The following is a 16573-nucleotide window of genomic DNA, read 5'->3' on the forward strand; positions in this document are numbered from 1 at the left end:
TGCCGTACTTGTCATGATTTGTCATTATCGTGCAGTTCAAGGTTACTCGGAAGTGAAAAGCAGACTTGGGCTTCTATATTGCTGCTTCGTGTCGGACCACAGTCCCCCGGGATTGCGCCAAAGAGTCGGTGTCGGACAGATGGTCAGAAAACCATAGTGACATACATGGCAGATTGGCCTGGCAGTCATGCGTTGGTAAATCGATTGCACCACCGTCGCAGTTCATCAGTGAGCAATGGCAACTTGTAGTCGGTGCTGGAGCAAGTTACTTTTTGTAGTTAAACGACATAGCAACAAAGCATCCACGCCGGCTAAGAGATTAGTCAGTATCAAGCGGGTTTGCAGCCGAAACCCAGTGACCGGGCGCATCGCCGGTAACTTTATCTCCGTTATTTGCCCCACCACAAACCTGGAGCCAACACCCGCCATCATCCATGAGGGACATATATATGACCTGCTCACCTTCTCGTCCTTCTTTGAACTCCGTATAAAGCCAACCAAAGCAGGCAATATACTCACCATTGCATCACACACCCGTTTCTCTTGATTCATTGAACTGTGCTGGAAGCACTTCTACTCCCTCAGTTGAATATTCTCTCCACACGCCTCTCTTCTTTACACAGAATTACACCCCCGCAATCCGGCATGTCTTCCTCCCTTCATCAATTAAAGGCCACTGGCACGGTAAGTTACCCAGCGCCACGCTGCCTATCTCACATAAGAGCAATGTATACGGGGATAGAATTGGGGGCTGACTCTGTTCTCTATACATTACCGTATAGGTTGTGGTCTGTGATTCTGGTATGCCATGCCACTCGAATATAAATTTCCCCTGTGTGCCGGTTTCAAACGCAATGGAATCTGTTGCTAACATAGAAGGTTCCGAAATCTAGGCGACTTTGCAAGTACGTCTTATCAGTCTGCTGCTCCCGTCGTTTCTTCACTATATATCTCTCTCTACCCCATTAGGGATTTTACTCTGACATATTCGAATAGCCATAGGCAAATATAAGCCTCAAGATGCCACTACCAACCCTTCGTTAATCCTCGCCGCTTCGAAGAAGCCAGAATACGCCAAGTTGATCGATACAGCAGTTGAATACGGAAAGAAACAAGTACGTAGAAAACATCTACCTCTTGGTGTTTCTGCCTATATTCTGAGCTGAAAGCTGACCTATGCGGCAAATAATGATAGGGCAAGACTATCGACGAACAGGTCGATGCCACTCTCGACCGTCTTTTGGTCGAGTTTGGCAAAGAGATCTTGAAGATCATCCCCGGCAAAGTCTCAACTGAAGTAGATGCCCGCTTCTCCTTCGATACCAAAGCCTCCGTTGATAAGGCTCTCCACATCATTGAAGTATGTTTTTTGTCATTTTAGCGAAGCCGATCCATTGTTATATTAGACGGAGCCTAGATCGGTAAAACTAACTCAATTTGCTTTTTTGCCCAAAAAAAAAATAGCTCTACAAGGCCGTTGGAGTCCCTAAAGAACGTGTCTTGATCAAAGTCGCATCTACATGGGAAGGCATCCAAGCCGCCCACATTCTCCAATCACAGCACGGTGTCAACTGCAACTTGACATTGATGTTCTCGCTAGTCCAAGCCATTGCTGCTGCTGAAGCTGGCGCATACCTCATCTCCCCGTTCGTCGGCCGAATCCTCGACTGGTACAAAGCAGCCATGAAGAAAGACTTCAGCCCTGAAGAAGACCCTGGAGTCAAGAGCGTGCAGAACATCTTCAACTACTACAAGAAATACGGTTACAAGACCATAGTCATGGGTGCCTCCTTCCGGAATACCGGGGAAATCACCGAATTAGCTGGATGCGACTATTTGACCATCTCGGTACGTTATACACTATATAACTTCATTGTTCCCTGCTTCCTGTTCCCCTTCCAGAGAACTGGAACTAATTAGCGTATTTCCCAAATCAGCCCAACCTCCTCGAAGAACTCTACAACTCTACCGCAGCCGTCCCCAAGAAGCTAGACGCTGCGGGCGCTTCCAGCCTCGACATCCCCAAGCGCACGTACCTCCACGACGAAGCCACCTTCCGCTTCGAGTTCAACGAGGAACAAATGGCTGTCGAGAAGCTGCGGGAGGGTATATCCAAGTTTGCTGCGGATGCAGTTACCCTCAAGAACATTCTCAGAGAGAAGATCAGCTCGTAGATCCGAGCTCTGCTTTTGTTTATGTATTGAATACAAATTTGTATCAGGAGGTACAAAGGAAGCGAAAGGAAACGAAATAAAAACCGCTTGCTGCGTGCGCGTGTATTCCGTGCATGAACCTTTTATCTTCTTGTCCCTTTTTTCCTTCTTTCTTAATTTTACAAAAATGGCATAAGTTCATGCAGGGTCTTTTTTTTTTTTCATACGCCTCTTTCGTCCCCTATTTTGCTCGTTATTGAACTCCCAAGGAAGTACATATATATCAAATTACATCAAATTGGAGCTTCCTCGCAAACAATTGAATACTTTACTCCCGTTTTCTTTGGATTCCGCAAGAGGTCGACAAGACTGAACACTCCCCATATTAAACATATCATGGAAAAGTCAATAGGGTTGACTAGAAGGAAAATTAGGAAGAGGGGTGGTGCGTTTTGAGAACATAACTCCTTTCAGCACACGCCTGTAGAAAATCAATATTTGAAATATCAAATACTAATGTCAGAGCTACCGACTTCCATCCAACTAATCGAAAAGTACAGTACAACAAACATTCCTCCAACTAACACCATTCCAAAGGGAAAGGGGATATAAAACATCAACAGCAAAACAGCCTCTCCATCTTCGTATCCAGTGCATAGTAGTTCCAAACACATTTCCGAGCTGGCGTGGGAGTGGATATTTGTTCACCTATGTATATATTTCCCTGTGCTAGCGGAGCAAGGATGGGAAATACTGGAGACGGTGTGGAGGTTCATTGTATGTGTTTCAGCGTCATCGTCGCCGTCGTCGTCGCCGTCGTCGTCGCCGTCGTCGTCGTTGTCATAGCGTTCGTAAGTTGTATTGTTGGTGTGGGAAAATGGATTTGTGGAAGATTCAGAGAAACTCCAATATAGTCAATTCCGATTGGGCATAAAATGCTGACTGAAAATGTTCTTGAGTATCCAAGTATACCTTATAATCCCTAACTCCGAGTTATCCCATAATCCTTTGTATTCTTGTTCGGCCTCTGATCCATGTTCCCTCCTTCAACCTAGCCTCTTAACAATGTACCCGAAAGTTCACAATAAGGAATCACCAGAATATGGCATAAATCGCTCCACGAAGACAAAATGTAAAAGCGGCGTTAAAAAACGACGAAAAAAGAAGCACATTAAAAATCGCTCAAAACCGTATCTCATGTTAAAGATGAAATGCAAATCACACCTCACTGGTAAATGGCACAAACACGACTGCCCTAACGGGTCACCAGGGTTTAATGCTCACAGAGCGAAAACACCCTATGCCTAAAATGTCTATCTTGCTCCGTGACCCTCGCCGTCCTCTCCGCCATTAACTCCAACCGAAACCGCTTCGCCTCCTCCATGTTAAACGGGAAATCCGCCTCACTGCCACTGCCCAAAATCATGTCCACCAACTCCTTGGGCAGCTTCTTCAGCGCCCCCGTTGACTCGATATGCTCCATCCACCAGTCCCGGCGCTGCGGTGGTACGTTTGCCGTGGAGATTATGCGGATGTGCGGGTCCACTAGGAACAGGGTTAGGATTTTGCGGTGACCTGGCTTGGATTTATCGGCCAGCTCAAAGGGTTCGACACGGTGTTGGACGGTGTTAGGAAATGTAAGGAGGCGGCCTTGAGAGCATTCAACGCTGCCGGGAATTTGGGTTGCGGAGGATAGAGTGTGCTTCCCAAAGATTTCGGGGAGGAATGCTGGGTCTTCTCCACGGCTATTTTTTATTTTTGGGTTTGTGGCACACTGCTGGCGGAAGGCTACGTGGCCATTGGTGATGTTTTGGTTATCGTAGTAGTAGAGTGCGGTTGCGCAGATGTGCTCATTCTGCGGTTTACCAACAAAAAAGGAGGTGTTCGTGTTAGATATGTGTGAATAACGTGGGTGCATAGTACGCTCTACTTACAAGTTGGCCTTCTACATGCCAAGCGCCGCCATCATATTTGGGTTTTTCGGGGGTTAGATGGATGGTTGCAAGTTTCACGATCACTTGCAAACCAGTCTTGCGGTATTGTTTCTTCAAATCCACGGATCCGGGTGACAGTGACGGTGTCATCGTAGGTTCGAACTTTCTAGGTTCTGGTAGTACATATCCAGACTTAGTTATCGAACGTTTCGGTTTTCTCGATCCATTTGTACCCTCCCGAGACGGGGAAAGTGAACTTTCCCTAATGCATATGTCGTAGTTAATCCGTCGAGTATATTCGGCACTTAGAGAGGATAGGGTTCTGTTCCACAACGGTATTGCGCAGGATATCACCTTCTCGATGGTTCTGTACAGTTCTCGATGTTTGTGGGGGTGAAGGTTGTTGATATAGCTTGTTATCCGACATGGTGGCGCAAGGGATGCTGCTGCAACTTTAGAAGGGTCTTTTGGATCTAGAGGCAGGTACGAGCCCGGCTCGTCAATAAACTCCACATTACAAGGTAGCCATTGGAATTTCTGGCTGTATATCTTGTCTTTCCAGAAATTGCCCGCCCAGCCAGAGTGATTATCTAGCTTGTCGTCAAACACTGTGTACTTGTCTTGGGGAACAGGAAGTGTTTCTCCCAAACCACAGCTGGGGATGCAGTCATCCAGGCCTAAGAGCTTCTCGCTGAGGATACGCGATCGGCCATAGACAAGAGGGAAGAGAGACGGGTGCACCAAATTCAGGACTTGCTTGTTCGTGGAAGGGTGGTAATCCTTGAGATCTTCTGGAACATCTTCCAGTTTCTGAACCCCTGCTTTCAACTCCTGATTCACTGATCCAGGCAAAGCTGTGTCTGATTTGACCACTCCACCGTTGAATACGTCCACAAGTCCGTATTCGTGAAAAATCCTCGTTTTGTAGCGAAGCTCATCCATAACCCACTTTGTCATAGCTTCAGAAAAACCGTAGTTTCCCGTCAGCATTTCCTTCCGCCACTTATCCACGATGGCATCGTCAGAGACCTATTGTCAAAGTCAGTCAACAGTTTATCCCACTGTTCATGTGCACATATTGTAGAAAGGGGGTTGTTGAATTTTTCTCTCTTCTTTTGTAAGGTTCGGAGGGAGGAGAGAGGGAGGAGAGAGTGATATAATGATGAAATAGCCAGATAGGAAGTAGCGCTACAACTGAGTAATCCAAGGGTAATATAAGTTCTAACCTTCACGTTCCAGTTAGGCTTATCCGTGATTTCGTTCATGATTTGGACCATCATGTTTTCCCGAGTCGTTAGGGCTGGGTATCTGCCAAGTCAATACCTAGTATCCCAAACCTGGAACCACGGGTTTACCTCAAATTATCATCGAGAGCATCTTGATAGTTCAGAGCGTTTCGGAAACGGCCCCTTTGTATTCCCTGGATGTGGAGGATATTGAGTCTAGGAGTTCGCCCGTCCATGCTAGCACGCGGGGTCGTGAGCGGGGTGTTCATCGGGGTAGGTTCCCAGTTTAGCGGGAGTGTGAAGCCTGGAAGGCGAAAATTAACATTATCTGGCAGATCTTCCTCCCAATCCGAAAGCTGAGAAGATTCTGTATCGCTCATTTTGAAGGCAAGATACAAAGAACGTTCACAAAGTAGTAAAATGCTCGGTACAGATCGTAGAGACCGCGGGGAACCAGACGAAGTCTGATCGAGCCTTGATAAGCGTAAAAACAAAGTGACTAGCAGATTTGGGCAAGATAAGGGGTATCTGCGAAATATCCTAACGGGGTTTTATGCCAGGACAATAGGCGGCTGGGCTGGCATCAATCGCCGTAACAGTTGTCTTATTCACCGGTCCGGCGCGATGTGGTGATCATGAAAGGGGGTCAGCCAATCATGAAGCTCACTAACCCCGCTGAGAACAATAGGAAGCAAAATCCTATTGTTCTTTCCTACAGGGATGTCGAGATGTGGCCACCAACAAACCACCAGTGAAACAGGCCTGAAAGGGTTCAACTGTGCAGGCGCCAAACATATGCTGAGAACATCTAAAGGGCTTTGCACACAACAGTAATGATTGTTTTTTGAATTACCCTCAAAAAGATGCGAGGATAAGCTCGCGGGGCTAGTAATGCGCTAGTCTTATCGGACTTGGCTGTCTTTCCTGTTCTTGGCTTGTTGCTGTGGACAAAAAAAAAAACCGACGTAACGCAGAGGATTGACACGGCTTGTCCCAGCTAGCGGCAACAACGTGGAGCGGTCCAACGATAGCCCTGCCCACTGGAGTTCATGTTAAGCGCCGAGGTCATGTTCAAAATCTAAGTGTCTTGGTCCTGCGCTCGAGCCCGTCGACATCATGGAAATACAACCATCAATTAGTCATGGAGAAGAGTGAAAGTGTAGTCCAGATGACAAAAGCTCCAGAAGGACTTTTTTCCCCAACCTTCCATACGTTGATAGGTAAATTCGTCCTAATGTGGTGCGCTGCATTGGTGTGTCCTTCAAAATGTCCGAGTAAAGAGTAAGGATACTGGCGGCAGAGCTGGAGTGAAGGAGCAAATCTTGACTCGCCAGCCAGGTATATTGAACGGCGGAGGAAACAGTGGGTTTGGTAGGCAAGGTCAGATAGGAATATATGTGGCCCGGCGGCGGCAGCACGTTTCCTTTGATGCACTGAAAGCCCATATCTGGTGGATTGCGTGATGTCCAACAAACTCAAGCCAACCTGAACACGCGAGACATGATCAGCAGCACAACTACATGTGAATCGATATCATGAATATCTGCAAATCTCAGTTCCAGTTGGCAAAGAGGATTGGTTTCCCTGAAAGTTTTAGTTTCCGTCGCCTGGAGATGAGGCGGTATCAAGACTACAGCAACCATTTGAGGAGCTGGAGCATTGAGTATGGCCCTAAGCTTCCGCGCAGAAGCAAATGTGGGTAGCATGATGCGAGTGGATTCGCATATATTGAGATCCCCTCCAGATCCCCTCCAGATACTTGCGGATCAAAGCCAGTCATCTTCTGACCCAAGATAGACAGATATAGATATCTGCTTGGTAGTAAGTATCCGTGGGTCATGCGTTGCAGGAATTGATACCGGGTGCACTGATTGCCCAGGCATAGACAGATACATAGGGCCAGCAGTGCAAATGAAGTCAGAGAAGATGTATTTATGATATATCTACCCAGGTATCTCGTTGTTCATCTTCGTTGAGATGTCGTTGCCCTTGCCCTCTATTGATACCCGGAAGAGGAAAGGCCGGAAGCTCGGACGTCGGAGCTTAATGATCACGTGACATATAGCGTCATTGAGCCTCGGCCGATCGATGGCGGGGCAGTTAGTCAGCCTGCCCCTCCTGAGGCAGGAAATGACATCGACGAGGAAAAACCCGCTTACAAGATGTTGTCCTGGTTCTTTTGCTTCTTCTCCACCATCCTATTTATATCACCTTCGACTGCACGAATCCGTCACCCACAATTCATCCTCATCCAACAACTCGCCTCCTGTCTTCGCATTTAACCAGTTAGCTCACGTCCCGTCACAATGGTCAAGGCTGGTAAGTTTGTCCCTCGATTTCCTCTACTTTAAACTTTCCCCCTCCCCCGGCTATTCTTCCCGTCCCTCTTCATGCAACTCCTGGGAGTTTCATCCACGGTCCTTGGTTCCTGGGTACCTGGCAGATTGGTCATGGAGTGATCTTGCCGAGGCCGTGAGCATATTTCCAAACTCTAGGCCATAACCATCATTTTCCATCCACTCAACCCTTTGAAAATTTTTCGGAAATGTTCGTGAAGCAAATTGAACTAATATCTCCCCTCTCTGTTCTCTTGCTGTAGTCGCTGTCCTCCGTGGTGACTCCAATGTGAAAGGCACCGTAACCTTCGAGCAGACCTCTGAGTCCTCCAACACCGTCATTTCATATAATATTTCAGGCAATGACCCAAACGCCCTGCGTGGATTCCACATCCATCAGTTTGGCGACAATACCAATGGCTGCACCTCTGCTGGCCCTCACTGTATGTTCTTTACATATCAGTACATCTGCATCCGACAATTTCCATGGTCCACTCTCAGAGGGCTAGAGCTAACATGCCTCTTAACAATAGTCAACCCCTTCAGCAAAGCCCACGGCGCGCCCACTGATGCTGAGCGCCACGTCGGAGACTTAGGCAACATCACCACTGACGCAGAAGGTAATGCCGTTGGTACCATTGAGGATCCACAGATTAAGCTCATTGGCGAGCATAGCATTCTTGGGGTAAGTCCTCATCTATCCCCCACTTTCTTTCCTGTTCCCTACAGTTTTGGTGATTGCTAACCAGTAAACCTCTTTGTTTGAATGAATCAGCGTACCGTTGTTGTCCATGCGGGTACCGATGACCTTGGAAATGGCGGAAATGAAGAGTCTAAGAAAACCGGCAATGCGGGTACCCGCCCCGCTTGTGGTATGTATTTTCATATCTCTAGTTCGCTGTTTGTGGCAAGAGGTCGTGGGCTAATTTAAATCTCTTTACCTACAGGCGTCATTGGTATCACCACGTAAATTAGTCTTTAAGATGCTACCTTCCCGAAAACGAACGATGGCATTCGAAAATTAATTTGCGGATGAAACAGGGATTCGGTTCCCGGGATGTAAAACAGCTTATACCATCACCTGTGCTTTAGTTGTGAAGGAGAGGTGGAAAGAAATTGATGTATATATTTGATAATATAAAAAAGAGGGGATGGGTAAAACAGCAATCTTGCATGTGTAGCTCTAATACGCTTTCAGCGCTGAGTCTCGAATGAATTTACCTCCTTCCTACCGAATGATGAAATATTCCATGTACACTTTTAGCCACAAATGGGGCTTTTCAGAAATCGTCCGTAAAACCTGAATTCAATCAGGCTGGATTTTCGTATGAACGCATGTACTGTACATGTTCATGTACTGTGCATATACAGAGTGCAGACGTATATGCAGTTCATCAAGCGTTATTTCTTCACCTTAAGGAGACAGCAGGCAGGATGAAAAGGAGGGGGTATCTAGGAGAGTACGTATTTAACATTTCGATGTATCAGGGTGGAGAATAAAGGGGTAGATAGTGATAGAAAATTAATAACGAACAGAGACGGAACCAGGGAACCTATATAGAAAGAAAATTGGATGCATGTATTTGTTGTATCCGGCAAGCTCTTTTCTGCGCAACCAGTGTCCACTAAATTGAATGTTTATATGAAGGAAATGATCGATGAAGTCGAATCGAGCTTAATGAGATTTACCACCGCGCAGGGCGGAAGCGGCCCACCCGCGAAATATCCCCTGGCATTCCAGCAAAGGTTCCAGGTTATCCGCTAAAGGGAGACCTTGCAAACTGTCTCCCAGAGGTCGAAGGCATGCGATAAAGTGTTGGATAGCTGTAAAAAGGAGTTAAAACGATTTAAAAGGTTTTAAAAAAACCCCGCAAGAACCATCATTGCATTGTCGTTGCTCTGGAGGCTTTGCCAGAGTTTATGCTTGAGCTTTTCAAGATACCGCAACAACAAAACTTCGGGAGCTCCGTACATTCCATTCCACGAAGGGTGCTTGGCCGCTAAAAAAAGTTAAATTCTGATAAGCTCCGTGGGAAATCCCTGGCGCTGGCTGGCCCGCTTTTTTTTTTTTTTTTTTTTTTTTTGAAAGCCACCGGGGACGGGGCCAGCTGTTGGCCTTGTCTCAGGTGCAGAATGCAACAAGGAATATATTTATCTATGAGCAATAAATCATTACTGATATTTAACTATATGGCTAACTATAAGAGGTTGCATATCGAATTATTGAATTGAATAACAAACTTATATTAAAAGGCAGAAAAAGAAGTGGTATGGGAACAATTGACAAATTATAACATTTATTATTACTTCCTACATTTCGTTATTCATTTTCCATACGAGAAATAATGTGAATATGCACATAACTGTACACTGGATGATACTACAGTAACTATATCAAACTAGTAAAATAGGGAACACGGAAAAGCTTCAGCAAGTCCATAGGTTCTGTAGCTGAGAGCAGAAAAGAAGAGAATAAACCAAAGGCTCAAAGAAAGATATTTCAGAGCATATCAATCTATTGATGATCTTCTATAGAGTGTAATCGCTATCTCTAAGCATTCATTCATTTTTTATGAGTTCTACAAGAAGTGCTCAGGAGGGTTATTTTACTGACTTACACTCCCAGTGTAACACCGCCCGCAAAAAGATATCCTGACACCCGGTTAGGGAACCTTCAATTGAGCACACCTTCAATAGTGAAAAAAATATCATATCATGGGTGCTTGGCCGAGCTTGGAGGCCTGTTCATTCCGGTGGCGCCGTTAGAATCCTGTCATTGGAGAGAATTCCCCCGCCCTAGACCTCTTGGACTTGAATACAGATGGATGGAAAACAATGGCGCTCATTCCGTTTGGGAAACCTTGGCAAATGTTGAATCGCACGCCCTAGGATTTTTCATTTTGAACAGGCCTTCGGAACAGCATCTGTGTGAAGAAGCAGAGCGATGACAAACTCGTTCGATTAACTAGTTACCTACTGCGTAGTTAACCAACTTCGTTGACCCATGAATAAGGCGGCTGAATGGCCTTGAACATGCAGACCAGTTAGTCACTTGGCTGCATATAAAAGTGGACAGCCTCAGTCAGCACTATGCCGCATTCATCATAGCAGGTGAGATACATTCTACTGACAGCAAGTTCATTGTCGACGTCTGCTGAGACTGGAGCCTATAACCCTCTCGAAAGAACTTCAGTTAGGAAGAACTTCCAGATAAGCTACACCTGAACTACCGCTTTGGCGGTTTGAAGATCAGTTTCTGCATTATTCACCACGGCCTTGCAGGGCTGGTGGTGCTCGCGCCCTAAGCACACCGGCCAGGGTTTATAATCGTTTCCACATTGCTTTTGGAAGACATAACTTGTGGACTGCTGAATCCCGGTCATTTCTCTTTATTTTTATTATCGATTCAGTTGCTTGGGCGATGGCTGAATAGCGCTGAAGTGAAATGAACACGGTGGAGCTGATGGTCGTCTTGATCTTCCAGCCCGTATAAACAGCTATCCTGATCTTTGAGCAGACGCCAATCAATCAAACCCAGCAGCCCTTGAACGGTTGCTGGACCATGTCTCAACGACCAAGATGGAGCCCTCCGACTTGTACTTCCCCGTGTACGCGCCGTTGATGTCAGGAGTCGACTCTGCCATGATGCAAGGACGGGATGAGAACCTTAAATGTGAAGCCGGAGCAGCAACTCGGCCGCAGCCGCCAGTCCAGCAAGTCCAGCCGACACCACCACCGGCATCATCGCCACCTTTTGGACCCCAACCTTTTCAACCCAATGTTGTACAGAGACCTTGGCCTGGAATTCAACCCCGTTCTCGCCTCCACCTGCAAGGCAGCCCGGAAACGGAAACTATCCAGACAGTTGGGAAACCCGGTACGGTTCTCACTCTGGCCTGTTTAAACTGCCGAGCAAAGAAGATTAAGGTCTGCTGCAAGATTTATGTTGAAATATTGGGATACATTCGCATTTTTGTATTGGGGTAAATGTGTGAAAAGGGCTGCTAACATCGTTTTCCGACGTAGTGCCAACCAGAGGATGGCGGTTGCAAGAAATGCAAAAAGCTGGGAATACCATGCCCGGGGCCCGAGGTTGACGAACGGAAAAGGTTTGCTCACACGATAGCACATGCCTTCTAGATAAAAACGATTAACATTTGACTCATAGACCCTCATCCAAGCGGTATATCCGGGAACTACACAATCGAATTGATGACCTCGAGAAGGCTCTTCGCGAGAGTGAATTCCATCGCAGCATACAAGCACGCGAGATCATGACTCTATATGAGCTCAACCAATTTCCTAGTTATCTCCCATCGCCACTCATTAGGACGTACCCGGAGAATATCATTGCTTGTCTCTGTGACGGTAGATATCATCTAGATGGCAGAGTAAAATATGGCGGCCCAACCTCAAGCTTACATCTAACAGTAAAAGAACATGAGGAGGGCGAGTCCTGGTCGACTCTTAGTGCATGGGGAGCAAGGGCCACAGGGCCACCTTTTGGCTGCCGCCTTGAAGTCGACATGGACACTCAGAACTATTTGCTCGACCTATACTGGAAGTACCAACATACAGAGCTACAGGTATTTCACCAAGGAGCGTTCATGCGCGATATGGCTGCAGGCAGAACAGGCTTCTACAGTAAAACTTTGCTCTATTGCATTATGGCATGCGCGGCAAGAATCTCACCCCGGCCAGAAATACGTGTTTTAGTCCTGCCGTCCGATAGAGTCCACAGAGGAAAGGAGCCATCGCACCCAGGTGATCACCAGTGCTTGTTTGCTGAAGCTTCAAGATTACTTGAAGAAGAGAGAGAAAATCCTGGGGTAACGACTATACAGTCATTGCTATTACTATCAGTTATATATTGTGCATTCTCTAATGATATGGCGGGTTTGGCACTTACAAACACAGCTTGCCGTCTTGCGATTGAGATGGGCCTCCACCGTGACTGTTCCAATGAGCGTATTCCACAAATTGACATGGAAGCTCGCCAGATTACTTTTTGGGGATGTTTTGTTTTCGATAGGTAAGCCTCTAATCCCGCAATGTCGATATTCCGGGACATACTCAAGCAATGCCTGACATCGCATATGTAGACTTTGGGGTTTGTATCTTGGACGCTCCTTTTTCTTGACCCTCGATGAAAACGTAACCGTCCCTCGACTGTCTAAGGAAAATGCATCTTTACCGTTACACTCGCTACTGGCCGGCTCCTGGGCCTCGCTTTTGGAGTTGGTGGGACTCGTCTGTGAGAGTTTGTATGTCGGTTCAGATATAATAGTATTCTAAACAGCTTTTAACTAGTCTGACTACAGGAATCGAAATCAGTGTACGATGGCGGAAATCAACATTTTAGGTGACCAGCTCCACCATTGGTACAGCCGTTTGGACCCTCAACTATATTATAGAAAAGACGGGCTTCCATCGGTTGCAGTCATGCAGTATGCCTCCCCTGATGTCACCAAAACTGGAAACAACACAATGAACTGACATGTTTTCTCCCTTATTCCCAGTATGCAATATTGTGCAGCGATCATTATCCTATATCGCCCACTAGCTGGCTTTGGAAAGGTTGACACGCGAAAGATAGAGACTGCGGACAAATTTCGAAATATCTGTGTACTGCATGCCATCAAAATCGCGCACTTCCTCGCGGACTATCGGGGTTTCCATAACAATGCAACCACCCTAAGTGGAATAGCGCTACATATTATTGAGATGGCCTGCACCGTACTCATATCGGACATTGCAGAAAGGATCAAAACCACTGACGTAACCAATGAGTACACCTATTTAGCCATCTGCGTGCAGACACTCCTGGAATTAGAACAAACATATCTGGTCGCTCAAAAGGTCCGCAAAATACTCAAGAAAATCATCGACATATGCAACCTCGACTTGAACCGGCTTAAGCAGGTGTTGGCATATCTAGATGCTCGATATCAAACTTCTCCTGGTTTTTCTGCGGAGACAAATGTCGGCCCGTCGTCGCGAATATCGTCTGCGAACCTCGCTAGACCGGACTACAGGGACAGCACTGATACAAGGCTCCATGGACACCAAAATTTATCCACAGAGCCTCACGATCCGCCGCCTCAAAACCTGCATGTTCCAAGCTCTTCAGTTCCCGATGCACCCTACCATGAGTTTACAGAGCAAGATATTTTCCATACGTACGAGCTCCCTCTAGACCAGACTCGTCACTTCGAACAATGACCACCCACCCCTGACATAGGCGCAGTATCTACAGCACTGAGAGCTACGGGATATAGTCGGACATTGCATAGCTGGGAGTTTCGGGATTGTTTTCCCGGCGATCGACAACTCATTTCATCAATTGGAAGCTAGGTTGGGTATCCAACCAAGCCCCGCACAAAGTGGGAGGAGCTAAGAAGGGACCTGCAGGAAATGGGAATCATGTCATTTCCATTCTTGGTTACGTGGGTTAGAAACCACAGCTGTGGTGTAAATACCGTTTTGAAAAAAATATACGGCTCTTAGGGGCGATGTTGATTGAAGATATGAGCGGTGTGCATATGAGTCAGTGTCCTGCATGGTGGAGTCTGGCGTATAGGTTGAATGACTGTTTTCCCCTTGACTGATAGTGTAGTGTCTGGTCTGACCCCTTTTTCTTCCAAAATGTTGGGGACACCATTATTCATCCTCGTACTTATTGCCCCTGTTGCATGCTAATTTGTTTGCACGCTAAGTTCAGAAAGTTATGACATTTCTGTCTTCCTGTCCAAATTTATATTATCGTTATATCCGTATGAGAATAGCTTTTTCATCTCACTTCCCAACCAGGCCTCCTATGCTGAAAATGCAAAGAACATATCTGAAGAGTGGATTCGAAGACAAGCCAGAACTGTCCTACCATTCTGGGGAACTAATTACATAAAAAATTAGGATTGCACAACTATCCTCAGGCCAAATGACTTATCTTAATGCTATTATTAAAAGTTGCTAGGCAATTCCCTGATCCACGCACCTGAGGCTCCATCATTTTTCTTGTCGGAAGGTCGACCTGGGCTGACAGCCACAACACACATATGATCTGCCGAGATCATCATGGGTCAGGTAAAATGGAACCATCAACCAGCCCACTCTGTATTGGGTGAAGCCTGCAGGACGCATGCAGCCAATGACGGCGTAGCTCGACTTTCCCTGCATGCAGTGATTCATCCATTGTCAGAAGCTCCACAGGAACTACTACCTCGAAGCTTGGAATTTGGAGCACGAGGAACCAAATGGAAGAATAGACGAGCATCCGGGCTACAAGCATGCTAGGTTAGCAAAAGACAAAAGTGAGGAATGAAAGGAAGGGCGACCCAGGCAGCTGCTACGTTGGCGTATACAAGTCTTTCATTCGACGATGAATACCTTCCAACTTCCTTTTCTTTGTGTACGGTGGGATTATCCCTCAAGCATGTTGCAGGACTTTCCTCCCAGTCAATAAATATGTACAGATTGTATTCGTTTCCTCGTCTATCAGGTGTCTCGAGTAGCTAGAAGTGTTATCTAAATTGTGGCTACGCAGACTCTTCTTTGTTATTCGGACTTCTTTGGGAGTCTGAAAAAATAGGAGGCTTATATATCTATATATTTAATTCGCGATTTTCTGACGTAAATATAAAGGAAGGAGTTTAGAACCTATGATAATTCTGTTTTGTCATTGCCAGAGCAGAACGGAGAAGTAACCCGCTAGGAAAAATACCCTGTTCAAGTGCCTAATCGTGTAGAACCAAGACTCGAGAGAAAAGTCATCCCTCGCTATGGTGTCCCGATAAAACTTTGAGCTGAAAACCTGCATATTGTATTGGACAGTACAAGTACTTTACATACATGTCCATGTTGTTATAATGCATTGCTTGTGAACCTGGACAAAGAGAAATGTACACAGCGCAGATGTGATTGACTTTTGTGTTAACACCTGCATTGCTCAATGACAAGGGACTCTTGGAAGCACAGTATAAATTGAAGATAAAAAGATGACGAGCCCGCAATCAATATTTATCTCGTAAAGGTATCTTTCACCCGCATTGAGACCGAAACTCCTTAGTCTTGACACCATACGAAAGTAAGCGCATATGTTTGATCCAGCAACCAGCAAAATTTACTGACGGATAGTTTTTAAGTTACGTATCCCAGATTAAAAAAAATGAAGCTCCTCCTTAGTCTTGTTATCTTTGCAGGCATCACCACGACGTCAGTCATGGCATACCCTCAACCGGCCCCTCGAGAGTTAGACGACAGAAAATGTGCTCTCCGCGGGACTGACTGCAGGTTGGTGGATTGTTGTGACAAAACCAAAGACATTTGCTTGGTGTCAGTAAGTGTGGCTGTTTGCATCTTGTACAAAAATGAATTGTATTATATGCTAGGAATGACAATGGCTAACATCTGGTTTCAAAAGCGGACATCTCGAAATTGGTACTGCTACGATAGAACCACGGCTTGATAAGTACGGATGGTTTGAAGGACAGGCACGAGAAGGGTTGGAATTGGAATGTTTTGGGAGTTGGGTTGCAGGTTGCTCTGCATGGAGCCTCGAGGGGAGGTGGGAGACCTGGATAAATCAAATCCCTGTAGGACAAACTATCATAACCCGTCAATATCAATCCATCATATTTGTGTGGGGCAGTCCTTGTGCTTTGGCCCGCAAACAGAAATTTTACAGCTCGGATAACTGGAACCCTAATTTTTGGGATATATTGGTTAACAAGCCAGCGACGCTAAACTTCAGTGAAAAAGGAATCATCCGAAAGTCCGAAAGTTGTTTTTGGAATTGTGAGAACTGCCCTTGGTGTGTCGATATACCTAGAGCATGCCATATAGTAATAAGTGATGTGATGGTCAGGATTGATCGTTGAACGAGCATCACTATGAGTAGAGTAATGGCTCTTAATAGAGGGTGGCAC

The 16573-nt window shown here is 46.1% G+C and overlaps 5 protein-coding genes across 5 annotated transcripts; 4 read left to right on the top strand and 1 right to left on the bottom strand.

Annotated features, from left to right (window-relative positions):
- Window positions 1-645: 645 nt before the first annotated feature.
- Window positions 646-2716, top strand: HCBG_06620 (transaldolase; the record flags this gene model as incomplete). The annotated part of the gene is made up of 6 exons (XM_045433669.1): window positions 646-684; window positions 894-918; window positions 997-1115; window positions 1196-1360; window positions 1465-1848; window positions 1938-2716. The coding sequence occupies 6 exons, from the start codon at window positions 646-648 to the stop codon at window positions 2172-2174; spliced, it is 969 nt and encodes a 322-aa protein (XP_045285982.1).
- A 710-nt stretch (window positions 2717-3426) lies between these two features.
- On the bottom strand, window positions 3427-5352 carry HCBG_06621 (uncharacterized protein; the record flags this gene model as incomplete). The annotated part of the gene is made up of 3 exons (XM_045433670.1): window positions 3427-4008; window positions 4088-5116; window positions 5314-5352. The coding sequence occupies 3 exons, from the start codon at window positions 5350-5352 to the stop codon at window positions 3427-3429; spliced, it is 1650 nt and encodes a 549-aa protein (XP_045285983.1).
- Window positions 5353-7549: 2197 nt separating this feature from the next.
- On the top strand, window positions 7550-8812 carry HCBG_06622 (copper-zinc superoxide dismutase; the record flags this gene model as incomplete). The annotated part of the gene is made up of 5 exons (XM_045433671.1): window positions 7550-7632; window positions 7913-8092; window positions 8183-8334; window positions 8425-8521; window positions 8597-8812. The coding sequence occupies 5 exons, from the start codon at window positions 7620-7622 to the stop codon at window positions 8617-8619; spliced, it is 465 nt and encodes a 154-aa protein (XP_045285984.1).
- Window positions 8813-11228: 2416 nt separating this feature from the next.
- HCBG_06623 (uncharacterized protein) lies at window positions 11229-13871 on the top strand (the record flags this gene model as incomplete). Its single annotated transcript, XM_045433672.1, has 4 exons — window positions 11229-11576; window positions 11686-11758; window positions 12081-12681; window positions 13169-13871. 4 exons carry the CDS (start codon window positions 11229-11231, stop codon window positions 13869-13871), a joined length of 1725 nt encoding a protein of 574 aa, XP_045285985.1.
- Window positions 13872-15813: 1942 nt separating this feature from the next.
- HCBG_06624 (uncharacterized protein) lies at window positions 15814-16490 on the top strand (the record flags this gene model as incomplete). The annotated part of the gene is made up of 3 exons (XM_045433673.1): window positions 15814-15860; window positions 16069-16240; window positions 16407-16490. 3 exons carry the CDS (start codon window positions 15814-15816, stop codon window positions 16488-16490), a joined length of 303 nt encoding a protein of 100 aa, XP_045285986.1.
- Between the last annotated feature and the right edge of the window lie 83 nt (window positions 16491-16573).

Source organism: Histoplasma capsulatum, assembly GCF_000150115.1.
Source record: "Histoplasma capsulatum G186AR genomic scaffold supercont2.9, whole genome shotgun sequence".
Taxonomy (NCBI): domain Eukaryota; kingdom Fungi; phylum Ascomycota; class Eurotiomycetes; order Onygenales; family Ajellomycetaceae; genus Histoplasma; species Histoplasma capsulatum.